Here is a 17,614-nt window from a genome sequence, read left to right as displayed (position 1 = left end):
GAAAACCGCAGAGAGGCTGATAAATGCTTCCCTCCCAACACAAAAGAATAATACAGTCGAGTCCCCGATTGAACGAATCAGAAGAAAACAATTTTATTCGGTAGATTGAGCAAATTTTTAAATCACGGTCAAATTGATCGGGAGCATAAACACACAAAAATTTTAAAAGGTACTTTGGTGGTTGTGCGGTTACAACTTATTTCTGGCAATTAAAAAAAAACTTAGGACTTTTTTTACATGCAGCACTTTTATCAAATTCTGTCAAAATTGTAATTTTCTCTTCAGGCGACAACATTCTTTACTTGTCAAGGTAGAGCACAAAACTTGAACTTCATTCTTTTATTTCCCTTCAAACCAAGCACAACTCCAATCTTTCATCATGGGTAATTTACTGCCGATTGAGTTATGCTGGAAGTGTGAACCTAACAGTCTTTGAGTGCTTATATAGTGTTGCTGTTGTGTGTAGGGTCACAGACAGAACTTTTTGATGTTATTTCAAGCATCCTCCTATGTTTCAGAAAATTTGAGCTTTTGTCCTTTTTTCAGATTTCCAGAATTTTTTTTTTGGGGGGGGGGGGAATTGTTTTTCCACTTTGAAACATATTTCTTCATTCCTATGAATTTTTGTCCCCCCCCCCCCCTCCATTCACCAATAGCCGCTGAAATTCCCAGAATTTTTTCTGTTTCTGTTTTCTTTAGCAATTCCGTTTCAGAGTTGGGAAAAATTATTGTTGTTGCTGGTTTTATTGGTCGGAATAGTGGAACCATCTATTGTGAAAATTGGGATAAGTGACATCACTAATGGGTGTGCGCAAAAACGTTTTGGTATATTACAATGTTTTATTTTTGAACATTAATTTATTACAATAATTTAAACAAATATATTTAAAATTTGCAATATAAAGTGTCTAGAACATAAATAAACAATGAAATTATATTTTATATCTAAGCTACTCATTACCTATGTTCAATTTGCTAAAGCTGCTTATTCAAAATATGTATGATAGGGCATCAGTGTTAGGTTTTTTGATTTCAAGAAACTAAATCAGTATTAAAACAGTCAAACACATATTGTCAATGTCGTCAAATAGTTTTCAACCTGATATGTAAATAACAAAACACTTACTTTTATGTACATTAAAGGGTTTTATATTCAGAATTATAACACATTAACACATCCAATATTCTAATCCAACCTTCACATTTCTCTGTTAGACTCAATCATTCCAAAAAATTACAGCCCATCTTTGCCTCTTCAGATTGTCACAAATGTAGCTTTTTCCCAAGAACTATTATCGACTGGAACAACCTACCATCAAATATTGTAGATTGCCCTACGATTTCTGAATTTTCTCATACCATCAATCGACACTTTTGCCATATATAATTCCACATCCTCTTGTGTAGGCCTCGGCCAAACAATATTGTATAAATAAAATAAATAAATAATTACTGAGGAAAAATATTTATTTTGATATTTTAAATTTTCTGATCTGACCAAAATTTTATTCCATACGAAAATTTTCACGCAGCATCTGTTAATAAACTAATTAAACTCATTTATTTCCACCTAAAAATTTCTTAGCTCTCAGGGTGCATAAATTCACAGAGTTTTAAAGAGTATTTTCAACCAAAGCAGAGCCGACAGGACTTGATACCCAAAGCATTTGTTTTGCACATTTAAAATTAAAATACAGCTTCAATTGGAAAACCATTGCACTATAAATGCTAGTAAATATACCATATCATAGTGCAAAACTAAGAATAAACTAAGTTTGATTAAGGATAAGTTACAGGAGTTCCTTAAGCATCACATACAAGCTAGCATTGCCAAATTGAATAACATTTTAGTCCTAAAATTTAGTATTTTGATCGCTAGATATATTTCAATTTTATACACAATAAGAGTAGAGTTTTAAGTATCAGTGATTATATCTAGATAATTGAATAATAACAGAAATCAACATTACATACATGATGTAATAAACTTTTTTAAAAAGTTATCTGTTGTAAAAAGAGTACAGCAGATGGTTTATATCAATGCACATACAGTCGGCCCCCGTATTCGTGGGGGTTACGTTCCAGGGGTGACCGCGAATAACCAAAACCATTGGTTTTTTGTATATCTCATTTACTGAACATCACGAGAAAGAGCAGGGTGACACAGAGGTAGAAGGGAAAGTGAAAGAGGGTGCAGCGATTGTTGGCGATGTTTTCTGAAAAACATGATTTTTCTGTTTGCCGTTTCTTCTCTTCATCAAGTATGTTGACCCATACGCATAACAAACATAGTTAGTCTATCTCTACTTGCCTTAAAAAAACAGGAGCTCGCTTTTCTTCCTTTGCTTAACTTCTTTGCAGCATTTTCTTCCAAAATAGTATAGTTTCGTCAGCGTTAAACACCTGCTGAGGTGTATAACCCTTCTCTTCAATAATTTTTTACAAAATCTTTGGAAATTTTCTAGATGCCTCCTAGTCAGCAGAGGCTTGATCATCAGTAATTTTTACATTGCATGATTCGAATCGTTTCTTAAACCCATGAAACAACCTTTACTTGCATAAAATTCTGATGAAATAGACGTTTCACTAGCCCTTTCCTTATAGAAGAGTAAAATTTTTTGCTTTTCTGTTATAATGGCGGACCACAGGTATTGACTTACTTTCACCAAACAAAAACAATGGATCCAATTTTTCTTGTCAAGTTTTCACTTTTATTTACCTTTTCAAAGCATTATCAGTAGCACTAGAAGAATGAGCCATCCTAAACAAGCACAACTCAAATTTTGTAAACAAAACACGTGAACGATGATTGCTGAGTGTTGTCAAAAAAAATTTCCAAAGGAAAAAAACTCGCGAATACAGAGAGCCGACTATATATTGGAAGGTCAAGAATCATCTTGAATCAGAATGTCAAATCATACCATAGTTCTCCCTTCAGTGTTTATGTAGTGCTTTATTCAAATTGTATATTTTATAAGAAAAAATACATATTGTCCAAAATAATTCTGTAGAGAGTAGAAAATTATTTTACAATCATATTAAATATTTATTCTTTGCCTAACATAGTCACTTTAAACATTACATGCAATTAATGTGTGTATTTCCAATGGGAATTTTTATATTGAAAAGCGGTATTTGACTAAGGTTTTTTATGTGACGGTCAAAAACCTGCCAATCCTGACAGCAACATTTTTTTTACTGAAACTAAACCTGTGGACAGCACAATGTTTATGGTATTGGTGTTACACCAATTTTTGCGCCAGCCATTTCCCTCTTTTTTAGGCATTTTCTCAATTTTGGGGGGGGGGGGGCAGACAACCCCTTCCCCGACCTTGTGTTACACTGATTGCTGAAACTTTTCACGTATATTTTAAATGGCTTTTATTGCCTCGTTTATTCTAAAAGGAACAGATTCCCGTTCCCCCCTTTTTGGTTTATCTCTAAAGAAGGGGTTAAGGTCAATTCCTGGGAATTCAAATCTTCAGATTGTGGTTTTTGGCAATGAGAAATAAGACAATTTTTTTTGGATAGTTAAAATATTTGTTATATCGAGGTTTTTCCTTCGCTTAATCAAAACCTAGGGTTTGACCTCTATTTTTGCCAGAATTTCAAAAAAAAAATTAATTAAATTGGGGAATTCGTTGAATTGGAGTTTGACCATAATTTTAAAGAAATAAGGTAGAGAATATTGCTTTTTATTAGTTATGATGTACGGTCAGTAAGAGTTTGTTTGGATTTTATTTCCCACAAATAGAACATCTCCTGAACAATGTAGCGTCTACATGAATTAGCCCAAATGTTTTGCACTTAGTGGATCTTTACATTATTGTTACAATTTTAAAATCACTTTTGATTTAAATATATGGTTATTCAAATTTGCCCACGAATGTTCCAAACTTTGTGTTTTTTACTCCTGTATGATCACAATCACCTGATTTTTTTCTCAATTCTTTCATTTTGTAAAATGTGAAATACAGTAATAGATATATTTTCTACAATCAAAATGTTTTTGTTGCTATAATAAATTTATTAATAACGTATTTTATTAGTACATATAAAAATATGACAAGTATGAAAATATGCTTCTCAAGATCAACAAAAAAATATTTCTTCTTCCATTCGACAAAAAAAACAGCTGCCGCAATCACGCTATAAGAATCACATGATCTTTACAACAAAAAAATATAAAGAACACAGATTCTTGATAAAACACACTGGTCAAATTCCGTATCGGTCACTTTCGAGCCAAATCCTCAAAGTGATCCGAGAAAGGAACAATAAGGCACAAAATTGACATAATGTCCAAATCTGTCCATAAAACTTACATGCTATAATAATCCTGATATCATTGAAAGATACATTATTAGGTTAGTTATGAGAACGGAATGGTTCAGGTTATGTATACAGAGTGATTATAATTAAAGTTCCTGTACTTTGAGTAGTTTTTCCTCTAAAACTGCTTATCCGAATACAGCCTAATTGTTAGGGTACCTTAATGAGGCCATGGGAGAGATGTTTATGAAATAAAAGTAATTCAACTTTCGACCACTAGATGAAAAAATTCACATTTTATATCTTCCCATGGTCCATATAGCATATACACCAAGTTTCAATGGAATACGTCAACCAGAATGGGCGCTACATAGGTCCAAGTAGTTTCAGTATACACAGCTCGGATCAATGCAGCACCTGTCAGTATACTGACACTACTCCGACCTATATAGTGCCCATTCTGGAGGACGTATTCCATTGAAACTTGGTGTATATGCTATATGGCCCATGGGAAGATATAAAATGCTATAAAAAAGCTCCACTTTTTCACCTAGTGGTCGAAAGTTGAATTAATTTTTATTTCATAAATCTTTCTCCCATGGTCTCATTAAGATATCCTAAAAATTTGGCTGATTTAGATAAGCAGAGTATGGGAACCTTAATTATAATCATCCTGTATGAATATAAAATAGGTAAGTTCTCTATTGCATAAAATTAAAAAAAATCTAAAAATGAAATTGAAGAATATTCAATTGATAAACTTTTTTGAATGTCAACTTGCTGCGTATCCTGATATTTTGAATCTGCAGCAAAGAGTGTTTGTAGAACCTTTCTTTGAATCGTTCCGTCAGGTTATCTGCTCTTTCAAACACTGGAAGCTTTTCTCGATCGCCAAACGCTTCCTCTGGACCTAAACGGGGTTCAAAAAACTCACATAAATTTTAAACTTGGATTATGGAAACACTGAATTAACTCAGACGATCATAACATGTAAATGAGAGTATGTAATGGAATGACAAGTCCTGGGTTTTTATGAGAAAATGAATTGTACAAGAATGAAAAGATTTTCAGATGTTTGTCCTTCGTGAACAAGTGAAAAAACTTGGTGTTTTGCTCTCATGAGTGATGAGCATTGTCAGAGACAGCAATCAAGTACATATACCAGACCAGAATTAAAGTTTTGGCTGTTTGTCAGTTTAAGAACTGGCTCAAAGAAGCCTGCGACGTCGAAAACGCAGCATGTGCTTCTGAAGTTGTTCAAATGAGCCTGCACTGCTTCGTTGCTATCAGTCGTTAACACTTGAACTACTGTTTCTGGCCCAGATGAACTGCAATTCTCATGCTTCTTAATCCTGAAAATCAAGCACTGTTGATTACTTTTTCTATATTTTCTTTCATTTTCTTCTTTCTCCGTTCATTTTCCCTTTTCTATTGAAACCATGTTTATGTGCACTTTCGAATCTCAATTGTTTCTCAGAATATCCTATGCTTGTAGCTTTTGTTTATGGATAAAATACAAATAAAATTACACAAATACAAATAAGAACTACTATTCTTGCATATTGAGAGAGCGGCAGTTGAGATTAATAAACACTTGTACTGTTTCAACTGAAAAGAGGAAAGAATAAAGGTCTATCATGTTTAGGTGCAGATCCAAGGTGATGTGTTGGGAAAGGCGCCTTCTTGTATATGTTAGTGGTATTGTCCCATATTTTATGAGACACATCAATTTTCTGATATTGGAGGGAGTGATAATTCCTTCTCTGGATCCATATTAGATAGGGTTTAGTTGCCAGTACCAAGAAGTAGGTTTCCAACTTTGAGGCGTGACTGCGAGACGGCCTTCCATTTGAAAAGGTCTTTCTGCTGAACCTACAGCACGGTACTAAGACAAAACATGAAAATTCAAGCACAACTATCTCTACTTCAATATATGAAAGATAGGTGGCAGCACCACTAAGGACATGAAACAATCAAATATGATTCTGACAACATAAATACGTTAGGAGTAGGGTTACCAGATACGAAGATTGAGAAAGTAAGATATCTGCACGCGCACACACCCTTGGTGACGTCACTTATCCAAATTTTCTCAATAGATGGCTCCTTTATTCCGATAGATAAAACCGGCCACAACAATAATTTTTTTCCAACTCTAAAACAGTACTGCTAAAAAATAGAAACAAAAAAAATTCTGGGATTCTGACAGCTATTGATGAATGCGTGTGGGAAAAAAACACTCATATCAATGAAGAAATCTATGTTTTAAAGTAGAGAAGAAAAGAAATTCCCCAGAAAAAATGGAAAATAATTCCGGAAACCTGAAAAGGAGGACAGAAAGTCAAATTTTACGAAATGTAGGAGGATGCTTGAAATGGCATCAAAAAGAACAACATGGTAACCATAACCATGTTAACCATTACCATAACAAAGGTTACCAATTCCTCAAAAAGGAGGATGGTTAGTAACCTTACGTTAGTACTACAGAACACATATTCCGGCATGTACCAATTTGTTAGAAATTCCGTAGAGAAATGCGTACGAGGTGCATGTATGGTTAAGTAGTAGTAGCATGGATCCTCAAGGGTGGGGCTGACAGGGCTCCAGCCTTAGGACCCCGGAAAAGATCAAAGACAATTTTTTTTGTTTTTCACGCAATAAAAAACGCACTATAGAGAGGGCCTGTGAAAAGTCTGGTCTGGGGACATGCCAAATGTCCTGGGGGGGGGGGGCATGAGTAGTAGCACTAAGTAGTACAGAAATCACACTTCATATGGACTATGAATGAAGTAAGCAATCAAATAGTTCAAGTGTTACTGAAGATTTACAGTATTCTCCTACGTGTATAATGTGCATATTAAATGCAGTTGAAAGCATTAGGAAATTCTTAGCAGGGATTATATGTTGCTGCTGATGATTATTTGTAGATTTTTTTTCTCTGAATCGTATGATTAAAAAATATAATATATGGTAATATGAAAAAAATTTAATTTGTGAAAAATAATTTTTTCAAAAAATTATGGAGATATCAGGGAAAATATCATAATTTTTTCTACAACAACCCCCTTCTCATATGAAATTTGCATATGCAGACTATACAGTGGCATATTTACAGGGACGCTTAACAGGCTTAGCTCAGGGTAAATTTGAGGAATGAGTGGCGGAGAAAATTAGTAGAATGGGAGAAAGGGAGCAAAATTTGTATAATCTTAAATAAACCTACCTCTGCATAGCAGTGTCATTTTAAAGATACATTGCCCAGAAGCCTCATAAAAATGAAATCTGGTTTAAATTTTTGAGATTAAGCGTGTAAATTGGTACGAAGAATCATTTCTAGCCATGTAGAGCCTCAAAAATATTGTTTTGCTCAGGGGTCCTAGATGTTTTTAAGACATACCAGCTGCCGAGACAAATAGTTAAAGTCTTAAGGGACTAGGTTAGGCAGTGACCAAAAGAGTAATGTAAAGAAATTGCAAGCAGGGAGTGGGCAAAAGAGTGACTTGGAGGGTGAGCAATTGTATGAATGATCAAAAGAATGACCTACAGAGTGAGTTATTGGGTCAGTGAGTGACCTATAGTATGTGCAAGTATGTGAATGACCAAAAGAGTGAGCTAGAGAGTGTGAAAGTATGTGAATGACCAAAAGAGTGAGCTAGAGAGTGTGAAAGTATGTGAATGACCAAAAAAGTGATTTAGAGTGTAAGCATGTGAATGACTAAAATAATGACCTTGTATGTCAAGGTCATTATGTGTACACATGTAAATGATCAAAAGAGTGATATACAAATTTGTATAAAGAAGGACCCATATCATTGAGCGACAAAAACAGTGTGCAAACAGAGTGATCAAAACAGTGTGCAAACATGTGATTGACCAAACCAAAATAGCGTGCAAGCATTTGAGTGACCAAAGGGCAAGCACACACACACATGTGAACGACTAAAAGAGCGACTTAGAGAGTGGGTGGACAGGTTAAGTGGCTTATAGCACAGGGCGAGGAAAGAGTGATTGAGAAAATTAGACTAGAATGGAAGAAAGGCAGCAAAACCGTAAATGCGCAACTGGGACTATACCATATTTTTCTCAAAGCTTGCATATGAGGATTATATACAGGATAATAAAGGGTAATTAAGCAGTGCAAGCCCAGCCAGAAAACTTCATAAATACCGGTTCCATCATTGACTTTGGATCCCTTCAACGCCATTTACTATATATGCTTGTCACTCATGTGAGCAAAACATTGAATTTGAATATTGAGCACATAGCCTGGAATCTTTTCATCACAGTACAAACAATGGCTATGGAATTATATTTATAAAAGTTTTAAGGATCATAATGTAAAAAAAAAAAGACTGAATAAAGAATTAACTAACCTTCATCTCCGAAAGGAGGCAAAATTCTGTCCAGATACATCTCATAAGAATCAAATATGTTGTTCAGCGCTATTAGAAATATTTCGCCATACGGAGAGCTGAGAAATTCATTTGACTGCACAGCGCTTGCATCACTGATACCTCTGGCCTATAAGGAAAAAAGATTTAAATATAAAAAAAAGACGTGCTGACTTTGTAGAATGAGAATTAAGAAAGTTTTTGCACAGATCTAAATTCTGTACAAAAATTAATATAAAAGGGATTTTTGGAAATAGTGTACAGGGATTTTTCCCTTTACGAAAATGCAACATCATGTAAGAAATCACAGAGTAGTGCCAAATCGTCAACCAGTTAGTTAAATTTACCCGTCATTATCACTACTTTCTGATCAAATCTTTCATGGGGAAAAAAATCAAATAGGACCCGAAACGGACATGTGGTCAAAGCATATGCAAGTCATCTTGCCAATTTTGCATGTTGAAAGGCCAAATTGACACTAGCTGCCAAAGGGCTAAAATTCTGTTAGAGGAGTTGTGTCAAATTTGGCAGTTTTACTCCAAATTTTCATGTAAAGTTCTTAATTTTTGAACAGTGATTGCTTTAAGAACTTCAGATGGCATTGAGTTTACTGGAATAGGTATACAAAATCCAAATGTAAATTAGTCGGGGAATCCTGTGGCCAATACTTTCTTCTATGGTCCCAGAATTCCGGCTCGTGATGTTCTATCAATTGTTGTGGAGTTAAATTTTTGAATTTCTGTTCCTTTGTGAAATGTTAATATTTGAATGTTACACTATTTCTTTTTTGGCAGTGACCTTGATTTTGCTTGATGTTGAAGACATTTGGCGAGAAAAAAAATTCTGTGTCACCAAGGGGCAAAAAAACTTGGTGAAATCGGAAATAATAAAATTTGGTGTAACCCTGTTTACAGAATCTTAGTCGATGAAGGAAACTGCCTTTTTTCTTTGTAAATTCTTTGGGAATAATTATTTCCCCTCAAACATAGGGATTTTTTACAATTACAATCTAAATTTGGAAGATGGAACAAATTTTTAGACTATTATTTTTATTTCCCGGACTAGAATGAATTTCCATCCGGGATATGAATTCGAAGGCAATTCAAAGTGAGACAATTTAATTTAGTGCTGTGACAATTCAGCGTGGACAGTTCAGAGCTATCAGAAATTGAATGTTCTGAACGATAGCAAACACTGGTTTTCTAATGGAAATTTTAAATCTGTGCTATTATTTCAGCAGCTGTATACCATTCATACAGTGAAATGCAGGAAAGTTTTACCACTAGTGTATGTCCTCATGGCAAATTTTGACAGATTGCTAATGTGCGTCCCTATCTGTTTATGAAGCAAGCATTTCCTCAATGCAACCAAAGAGGATGCTTTTCCATTTCTCGCGGCATTTATGCTTTTTTTAGAGTTTTATTTAATTAAATTAGTGTTGTGAACTTCGCTCAAGAAAATTCTAAGCTGTGGATACTGAAAAAAGAATTTTTGAAATAGTTCAAAATTACAAGAATCAAACAACAGATGCATTTCTGCGAGAAATAGCACATAATTTTCAGCTGCAAGCGTAACTAATTTTTATGACACTATGATAAATTTTTCTGATGACGTCGTTGAATTGTCTCATGCACAATTATTGAGCTGCTGAACTGTCTCGTGCTGAACTGCTGTGACACCCGGTAACATGAGAGGGCTTATCGGATCGCCGGTGAAAACCCTGTGGTGAGTCATCGTGTATGTTATAGTGAAAAGAAAATGTTATAATAAATATTTGAAATGTGTTTTTACATGGAAATGTGTTATACATACAATAAGCGTTACGATCAATAATTGTTACGATTGTTACGATGACTATTTAACAAGGGAAAAGGACATGTGTTGTATAAGCACTGATATTAGGTTGGTTGAATTCCTTTTTATGTATTTGTCTTTTGTCTGGTGATTAAGTATTAGCGCATCTCCTGCAAGAGGTTGCAGTGAGCAACCTCACTGTTTCACCTGCAGTTTAAGTTCATTGTCTCATGAATTATCATTTAAATTTTGAATTTTCAGAAATCATGTAAATTAAAAAAAAGACTTTGGACTGAACTTACCGTGGACATGGTGCTCATTTTTACATCTTCATATTTCTGTAATCCGTTCTGCACCATTTCATTATATTTGTTCTTGGTATAATTTATTATCTGTAAATTATAAAAAAATACACTAATTACAATAAAAATGATGTGTTCATTCAAGAAGGTAGTTGCATAATGTTCAAGAATCAATGATGACCGTAGATCAGCGGTTCTCAACTGGTGCTCCGTGTGAACTTTCCAGGGGCTCCATGGCCGCTCGAGGAAAATATAAAAAACTGTAAATTAAAAAAAAAAAAAAATTATGGATGTTTTTGAATAATAAGAGTAAATCAGTAAGTTTGATGAATAAATAAAAAACATGCCTATAGGGCTCTCCGCTACAGACATTATAGACCAGAAAGGGCTCTGCAAGTCAAAAAAGGTTGAGAACCACTGCCGTAGATCAACGAATTTGCATAAGAGAAGAGAAAATTAATATAAAGTTCATACATTTCCAGGAGTTCTTGTGACAATGGGGATAGTCTTCTCCAACTTTTCTAACCCTCTCAATGCGATATCATCTACGGCTTTTACTGAAAAGAATAATATGAAGAAATTTTATTTTCTATTGAAAAAAAATTTATACAGTCGTCCCTCTGTATTCACAGGGGTAACCGAGAATATGGGAAATCCGTGAATAACACAAACCATAAACTTTTTTGTTTTTTCAGACATCCTATTTTATCCACGGGCACATTTAAGGTTTTGCTGACTATGGGCTACATAAATTTTGCCGCCCTTCTTCCATTCAAGTCTAATTTTCTTGACTACTCTTTTCACAAATTTACAACCCTGTTCTATAGTCCGCTTGACCCCACCCACAAGTTACGCTTGTTTCTAAGTCACTGTTTTGATTACTCCAATGTGCACACTCTCTCTGTCACTGTTTTGATCACTCCAATGCGCACACGCTCTCTAAGTCACTGTTTAGCCATTCACATGCTTGCACATTGCTTTGGTCACTCATCTTGCACACTGTTTTGGTCACTTACTGACATGGTTCCTTGCTTTATAGGTCACTTATTTGATCATTTATACATGCTCTAGGTCTTTCTTTTTTTTTTGTCATTGACGTGCTTGCTCACACTCTATATCACTCTTTTGCTCACTCACTGACCTAGTCCCTTGCTGTCTCCAGAGAGGTTGATTTATTTATGGTTGTACAAATTTTTTCCACCCTTCTCCCATTCTACTAATTTTCTTGGCTGCTCATATCTCAAATTTGCCGCCCCTCTGAATTTGCTACCCTGGGCAAGCCTGCTAAGTCTCCATAAATACGCCACAGTTTATATCTGCTGTGTGTGGCAGAAGAAGTTCAGTGCATATTCTTTAGAAATTTCTTTTTGATTTCTGTTAATTTGTTAGAGTATGGTAACTTCGACACAAATGATCTTGTCCCTTTTCATGGGCAAGGCTGGAGTCGATAGACCCTGTGCTGCGTTCAGTTTGAAAGAAAGGAAAAAGTATGGTATCAAGGCTTTCTCTGGCAATTTTTGTACATGTGAAAAATTGACCAATGTATGTCATGGAAACAATCCATCACTGAGCTACACTTACAAAGCCTTCGCGCTATGTTACTCTTAACTTGTAAGAGAAGACAAGTTAACTTAATTAACCTGTCTTCCATTTCTTGATCACCATGCAGTATTTCTTTAGTTTCAGGAGCAGTCAGCTCCATTCATCCCTCCCCTGTCGATTTCTGAATTGCTATTAAATTGTTTTACAATTTCTTCCATGTCCACATCATTGAACCCTATTCCATCCACTTGCTTTGCTAATGTGACAATATCTTCCATAACCTTTTCGGCGGACTCCGTAGAAATGGATGAGACTTCAGGTGCACACATTGTGGCCAAAAGTTCTTCCAACACAAGATGACTGTTTCTATCTTCATAGCTTCCACACTTCTAGCAATGACACTAATGGCATCTGTGAAATTCATCCATGACTTTGAGACGTTTTCTTTGCATTTGCATCTTCTTTGATTGCCTAAGCAATTGAAGATATGCAAATGCAAAGGAAATGTCAAATGAAAAACAAAATGAATTGATGAATGAACAAAATGAAATACTTAAGCTTCACGATTGCTTACTGTGTGAGCAATGTGTGTGTAACAAGCCATAAATCTTTGCATCTGACAAACCGCTGGATGCTAGGTGTGGAGTTAAAAGGCATACGGAGGACTTACAAAAAACTTCAGGAGGGGTTCTTAAAACATTTATTTAACGTGTATAATTTATATTTTGTTTCCATACGAGAATTAGCACTACAACAGTGTTTTCCAGAAAACTGGGAAGGAGAACATGAATACAAAAAGAGTGACTCTGAAATCTGTGAATAACAAAGGCCAGCTGTATAACAAAAAAAGTCATAATTTCAGCATATTTAATAGCATGTACAATACTTACTTTGAGGCTCAAGTTTCTGCACGAGAGGTTCGGCTGTTCTCGAAACACAAGCAGCAGCTTTTTCAACAGTAGACAGGGAACTGTTGAGAAACTTGTTCGATGTTTTCAGCACTTGATAGGTCCCTGTGGCAATATTCCATGCTAGAAAGACAGCTGGAATTTGGGCAAGATGCTGAATGAACTTGCTGTTCATTGGAGCTGTGGGCTCAGGTACATGACTCTGAGACATTCTCATTTGCCTGCGATACATTTCCTGAAATGTAGTCAAATTTTATTTGCATACCATAAAATATGGAAGCACTGTATCGCTTTATTTAAAGAACATTATTTTCACCAGGGGACACAATATCGGTGTATCTGTGACACACATTTCCAGAATAAAATCTAATTACATCCGTGCATTCGCCACAAGCCGAAAAACAGTGTTTTTAAAATGCAAGAGCATCAAGAAATATTTTTGAAGCCTTATTTAAGTCAATTACTTGGTTTATTGAAATTCAATTGCAGTATATAAGGATAAGGAACAGCTATAGTATAATCCTGTTTTTTCTTCGCAGTGTGTGTAAATAAATGTTTGTGTTTTTAAAAGTATAATTTGCATCTCCTCACTGTCGTCACCATTACTGAAGACCCGGTACGTGATTCGAACCGATGACGGAGCAGGACGAGAGATATTCTCAAGTTCAAGCTGCCCATGTGAAACTGCATACTTTCTCGAAGGAAAATATAAATCTTTTCTTCCTCCAGCTTGCTACTGTTTTCAAGATCAACCACATCACAGCTAAAGCAATGCATTATAACTGCCTAGATGTGGGGATCTTGTCAACAGTAAGTGACAATATTTTCGATCCTCCCGCATTGGATCCGTTCTCAAAACTCAAGGAGAGACTTCTCAGTGTGTATGAACATTCAGCTGTGAAAGAGGTTAAGATATTGTTAGAAGATCTGTCCCTAGGTAATCAGAAGCCTAGTCTGTTGCTGCAGAAAATGAGTGAGCTTTCGACAGGGTGAATTAGTGAAGAGACTTTCCTAAATTTGTGACTTCAACAACTACCAAACAGTATCAAATGGTGCTGACAGACAGCCACGAGGAACTGAACAAACTAGCCGAGTTAACTGATAATGTAGCTCACCAAACCCAATTATGGGCATGTGGCAGAAGCCTCGTCTTGCTGAGATAAGAGAGCTTAAACTGCAAATCTTGGAACTGACTAATGGAGTCGGGCAGGTATCTGAGAAATAGCTGAAACTGGTATCAAAACACCAGTTGCAACCAACAATATTCTGGTTCTAGGAAGGAATCTCTCATGTTATCGAGACTCTGGTGAGAACATTGATATGTTATTATAATAGCAGGTTTGGAGATAAAGCTTTCAGATGCAGGTCCCCCTGTGCTTACAACTCTCAGAATACCAAGGGAAACACACCAATCCCCCCCCCCACAGTAACGGCATGTGGTGGTGGCGATAACTCTCTTCATCATAGCCATTTGTTCACTATGGGAAAAAAAGCAGCATGAAGGTTTTAATGCACTCTGGGGCTGATATATCAATCTTAACATTCTTAACTGATAAAGGCAACAGCAATCCGACAACTTTTGAGTTTTTCAGTGCAAATAGAGATCCCATATATCTACCTATGGTTTGAAACAAGTGCAGTTTGATCTGAAACTATGGTGAAATTTCAAATGCCACTTCTCACCCTTGCTGACGTTAAGGAACAAATTATCAGATATGATTTCCTTGTTCACTATGAACTTATTATCAATATCAAGAACAAACACAACTGATCCGCTCACTTTTAAAGGTTTTAATTACAATGGACCTTCACCGACAATAAAAACAATCTCGAGAAATAGTGCTGTAACTGACATTTTGTGGAAATTTCCTGAATTGATGAGACCTCATCTATTTTCAAAGAAAGCACCCCATAATAACTTGTAATACATAGATAGAAACTTGCCGATCATAGATAATGCTCTGCGATGTCACATTTTGCGTTGTAGCATTTTTCGCCTTGACAAAGATTTTAATCTGGCTATGGATCGTCAGAGATTCAAACATTTTCCTTCTTGCAGTTGTGTGTCGTGATAGAAAATGGATGCCACGTGTAACTTGTCCGTGTGTATAAATAAATACTCATGCTTTTAAAAGTATCACTTGAATCTTCTCATTGCCATTATCTTTACACTTAATCATGAACATAAAAAGATGCACCAGCTTTTCACAAATAATGGATATTATTCAAAGGAAAAAATGGATTCATCAACAATTCATGAAGTTCAAAACAAAATTAACTTAAATTAATATGAAAATACTATTTTAATGTGGTTTTTTTTAAATTGGGGTTAGAATAACCTTGAAGCACTCGAATAGATCTAACATAAAGAAAAGCATGATAATTCATACATTTCAAGAAATTGATTGAAAATTAATTAATTATCAATTGTAAGCGCAATTATCACAGATAGATTATAGTATATTAATTAAAATAATTTATTACATCAGTTAATTGTAAATAAGCTAATGCCAGAGATATCAATTTAGCATCATATAGATGAGTACCACTTCCGTGAGAAAAAGTTTCCTGTTTGTCAACAGCTGGTGGTGGAGGAAGGGGGAAAGACTAAGATCAGCTGATATACGACCTTAACTATCGATTTCTGATCGATTATACATACCGTGACCATAAAACGCACACTTTACGGGACAGATTTACCATTTTATAATAATATTCCATTCATCCAATCATTTAAGTGTAAATTTTAATTTTATCAAGCTAACCTTAAAATATTCAAATAGTGAATTTATCATTTCAACATGAGTTGCGTGTCAATGGAACGTCCCGTCGTTTTTTTTTTAAATATTGTCATAGCAATACTATTCAATATTATGATTTTAAAAAATTAATCATTGAGTCTTGTTTCATAAAATTACCATGGAAATCCTGAAAATGATATAAAAAAGTAAAATAAATGATTAATAAAAAAATAATAGAATTCTCATCAGAATATGAAGTCATGGGCGATTCGATTAGGCTATATTTGTTTACTTAATGAGATTTTGATGACATACTGTTTTTGAATGTGAGTAGTGAAACTTTTTTTGATTCGATATTGAGTTCGAAAAAAAAAAAGAATTAATAAAGTAATATCTTTCCTTTTTATGTCCATAATTTTTTTTTTGGAGCTTATAGTTTTTTTTAGTAGTTAGTGTCCCCCTACAAAAGTAGAGCTGGCAATACTCCAGCTCAAGATAAATCTTATTCTTTTACACTTATAAGTTCACTGCAGAGGGCTGTTTAGGTCTCGTCTGTGTAGAAGCCGTGAACACGGTCTCGGTTTAGTGGTGGTTGGTGTTACGCCCCTCTCGCTCTGCGTTTGTGCCTTACCCTTTATTTAATTTTTTACTAGTGTTTCCCTCTTTAAGTACAGTTTTCTTTATTTATTATATTCGTAGGAGTAATTTTATTTAATTTCCTGAAGTGAAGGATCAAGGCTCTTGGTTAGGGCTCTGCCCGTTTCCGGGGTCTAGTTTGACTCCTTCAAATGTGCAGCTATGGCTGTTCAAATAGATACACAGCCAGCGGGCAGTGCAGACAAAGTCTCGTCTACAAGTCATAATTGGAATACTCTATTATCTGATGAAGACATCTTGGACGGTTTTGGTGAGTCCCCTCGCATTTTGCTAACTTTCAAGTTTTCGGGTGCAGAAATTATTCCCAGATCCAGGCCTTTGTGCCTGAAAAAGGATATCTGCTCAAAAATCTCTGTTCCTAAACACATCTCGGAGATTCGATTCACACGCTCAAGTGAGCTGTTAATCTCTACGGAAAATATTCACACTGCGAAAGAGATAAAAAAAATAGATATGATTTTGAACATTCCCGTTAAATCGGTCCTTTTGAAGGATTCGATTACCTCCAAATTTTTGCTAAATATTCCGTGTGATATTGCAGTAGTGGAAATTGCGGAAGAACTGCAATCGGAGGGGTTACAGGTCATCGGTATTCGAAGATTTATAAAAGAAAGAATTCCTTTACAAACTGTTCTGGTAACGATTCTTGGTAGGAACATTCCGCTGGAAATAAAGTTATGGTTCTTGATATTTCGACCACGTAAATTTATTGAGCGTCCTAATCAATGCCTTCGCTGCTGGAGCTACTTTCACCGCTCAAAGTTTTGTAGAGTATCATCTCAGATCTGCAAACGATGCGGCCAAAATCATAACCATGAAACCTGCCAAAACCCTATCTCCTGCATTAACTGTAAGGCTTCCACTCATCTTGCCTCTGATCGTCAGTGCCCTGCTTATGTCTTGGAGTCAAAAGCATATCACTATAAAGCCGAACATCATGTTCCAATAAACATCGCTCGAGAAAGATGTAAAATGAATTCCTCTTCATATGCTGCTCGGACCAGCAT

General features: G+C 35.4%; 2 protein-coding genes across 3 annotated transcripts in view; one reads left to right on the top strand and one right to left on the bottom strand.

Annotated features, from left to right (window-relative positions):
• Window positions 1–2,935: 2,935 nt before the first annotated feature.
• On the bottom strand, window positions 2,936–15,802 carry LOC149071476 (lipid storage droplets surface-binding protein 2-like). Of its 2 annotated transcripts, none has more exons than XM_089247674.1 (6): window positions 15,694–15,802; window positions 13,192–13,444; window positions 11,234–11,316; window positions 10,760–10,849; window positions 8,646–8,793; window positions 2,936–5,182 (listed from the first exon to the last, which is right to left on the bottom strand). In XM_089247674.1, the coding sequence occupies exons 2-6, from the start codon at window positions 13,439–13,441 to the stop codon at window positions 4,998–5,000; spliced, it is 756 nt and encodes a 251-aa protein (XP_089103800.1). In that variant the 5' UTR covers window positions 13,442–13,444; window positions 15,694–15,802; the 3' UTR covers window positions 2,936–4,997. The 2 variants fall into 2 exon arrangements, with proteins under 2 accessions (XP_089103800.1, XP_089103802.1); XM_089247676.1 differs by having other exon boundaries at window positions 4,015–5,182; window positions 15,756–15,794.
• Window positions 15,803–16,214: 412 nt separating this feature from the next.
• Window positions 16,215–17,614, top strand: part of LOC149071475 (tetratricopeptide repeat protein 37) — a 65,018-nt gene continuing 63,618 nt past the window's right edge. Inside the window, exon 1 of the mRNA XM_089247649.1 lies at window positions 16,215–16,276. The gene's annotated coding sequence lies outside the window, so the exon portion shown is untranslated. The remainder of the gene's footprint in view (window positions 16,277–17,614) is intronic.

Source organism: Pholcus phalangioides, unplaced genomic scaffold (genome assembly GCF_987345545.1).
Source record: "Pholcus phalangioides strain wild (caught in Gottingen) unplaced genomic scaffold, Ppha-v1.0 ptg000018l_1, whole genome shotgun sequence".
Lineage (NCBI taxonomy): Eukaryota > Metazoa > Arthropoda > Arachnida > Araneae > Pholcidae > Pholcus > Pholcus phalangioides.
The sequence above is the reverse complement of the archived record's forward strand: the minus strand, read 5'-3'. Positions and strand labels throughout refer to the sequence as shown.

Excerpts from the sequence above, each read along its gene's own strand:
- LOC149071476 (XM_089247674.1), bottom strand. The coding sequence starts at position 13,441 with ATGTATCGCAGGCAAATGAGAATGTCTCAGAGTCATGTACCTGAGCCC. Across the intron at positions 10,850-11,233 it reads TCACAAGAACTCCTGGAAAT|ATAATAAATTATACCAAGAA; the intron begins GTATGAACTTTA and ends TATAATTTACAG. Across the intron at positions 8,794-10,759 it reads AAATGAGCACCATGTCCACG|GCCAGAGGTATCAGTGATGC; the intron begins GTAAGTTCAGTC and ends TTTTCCTTATAG.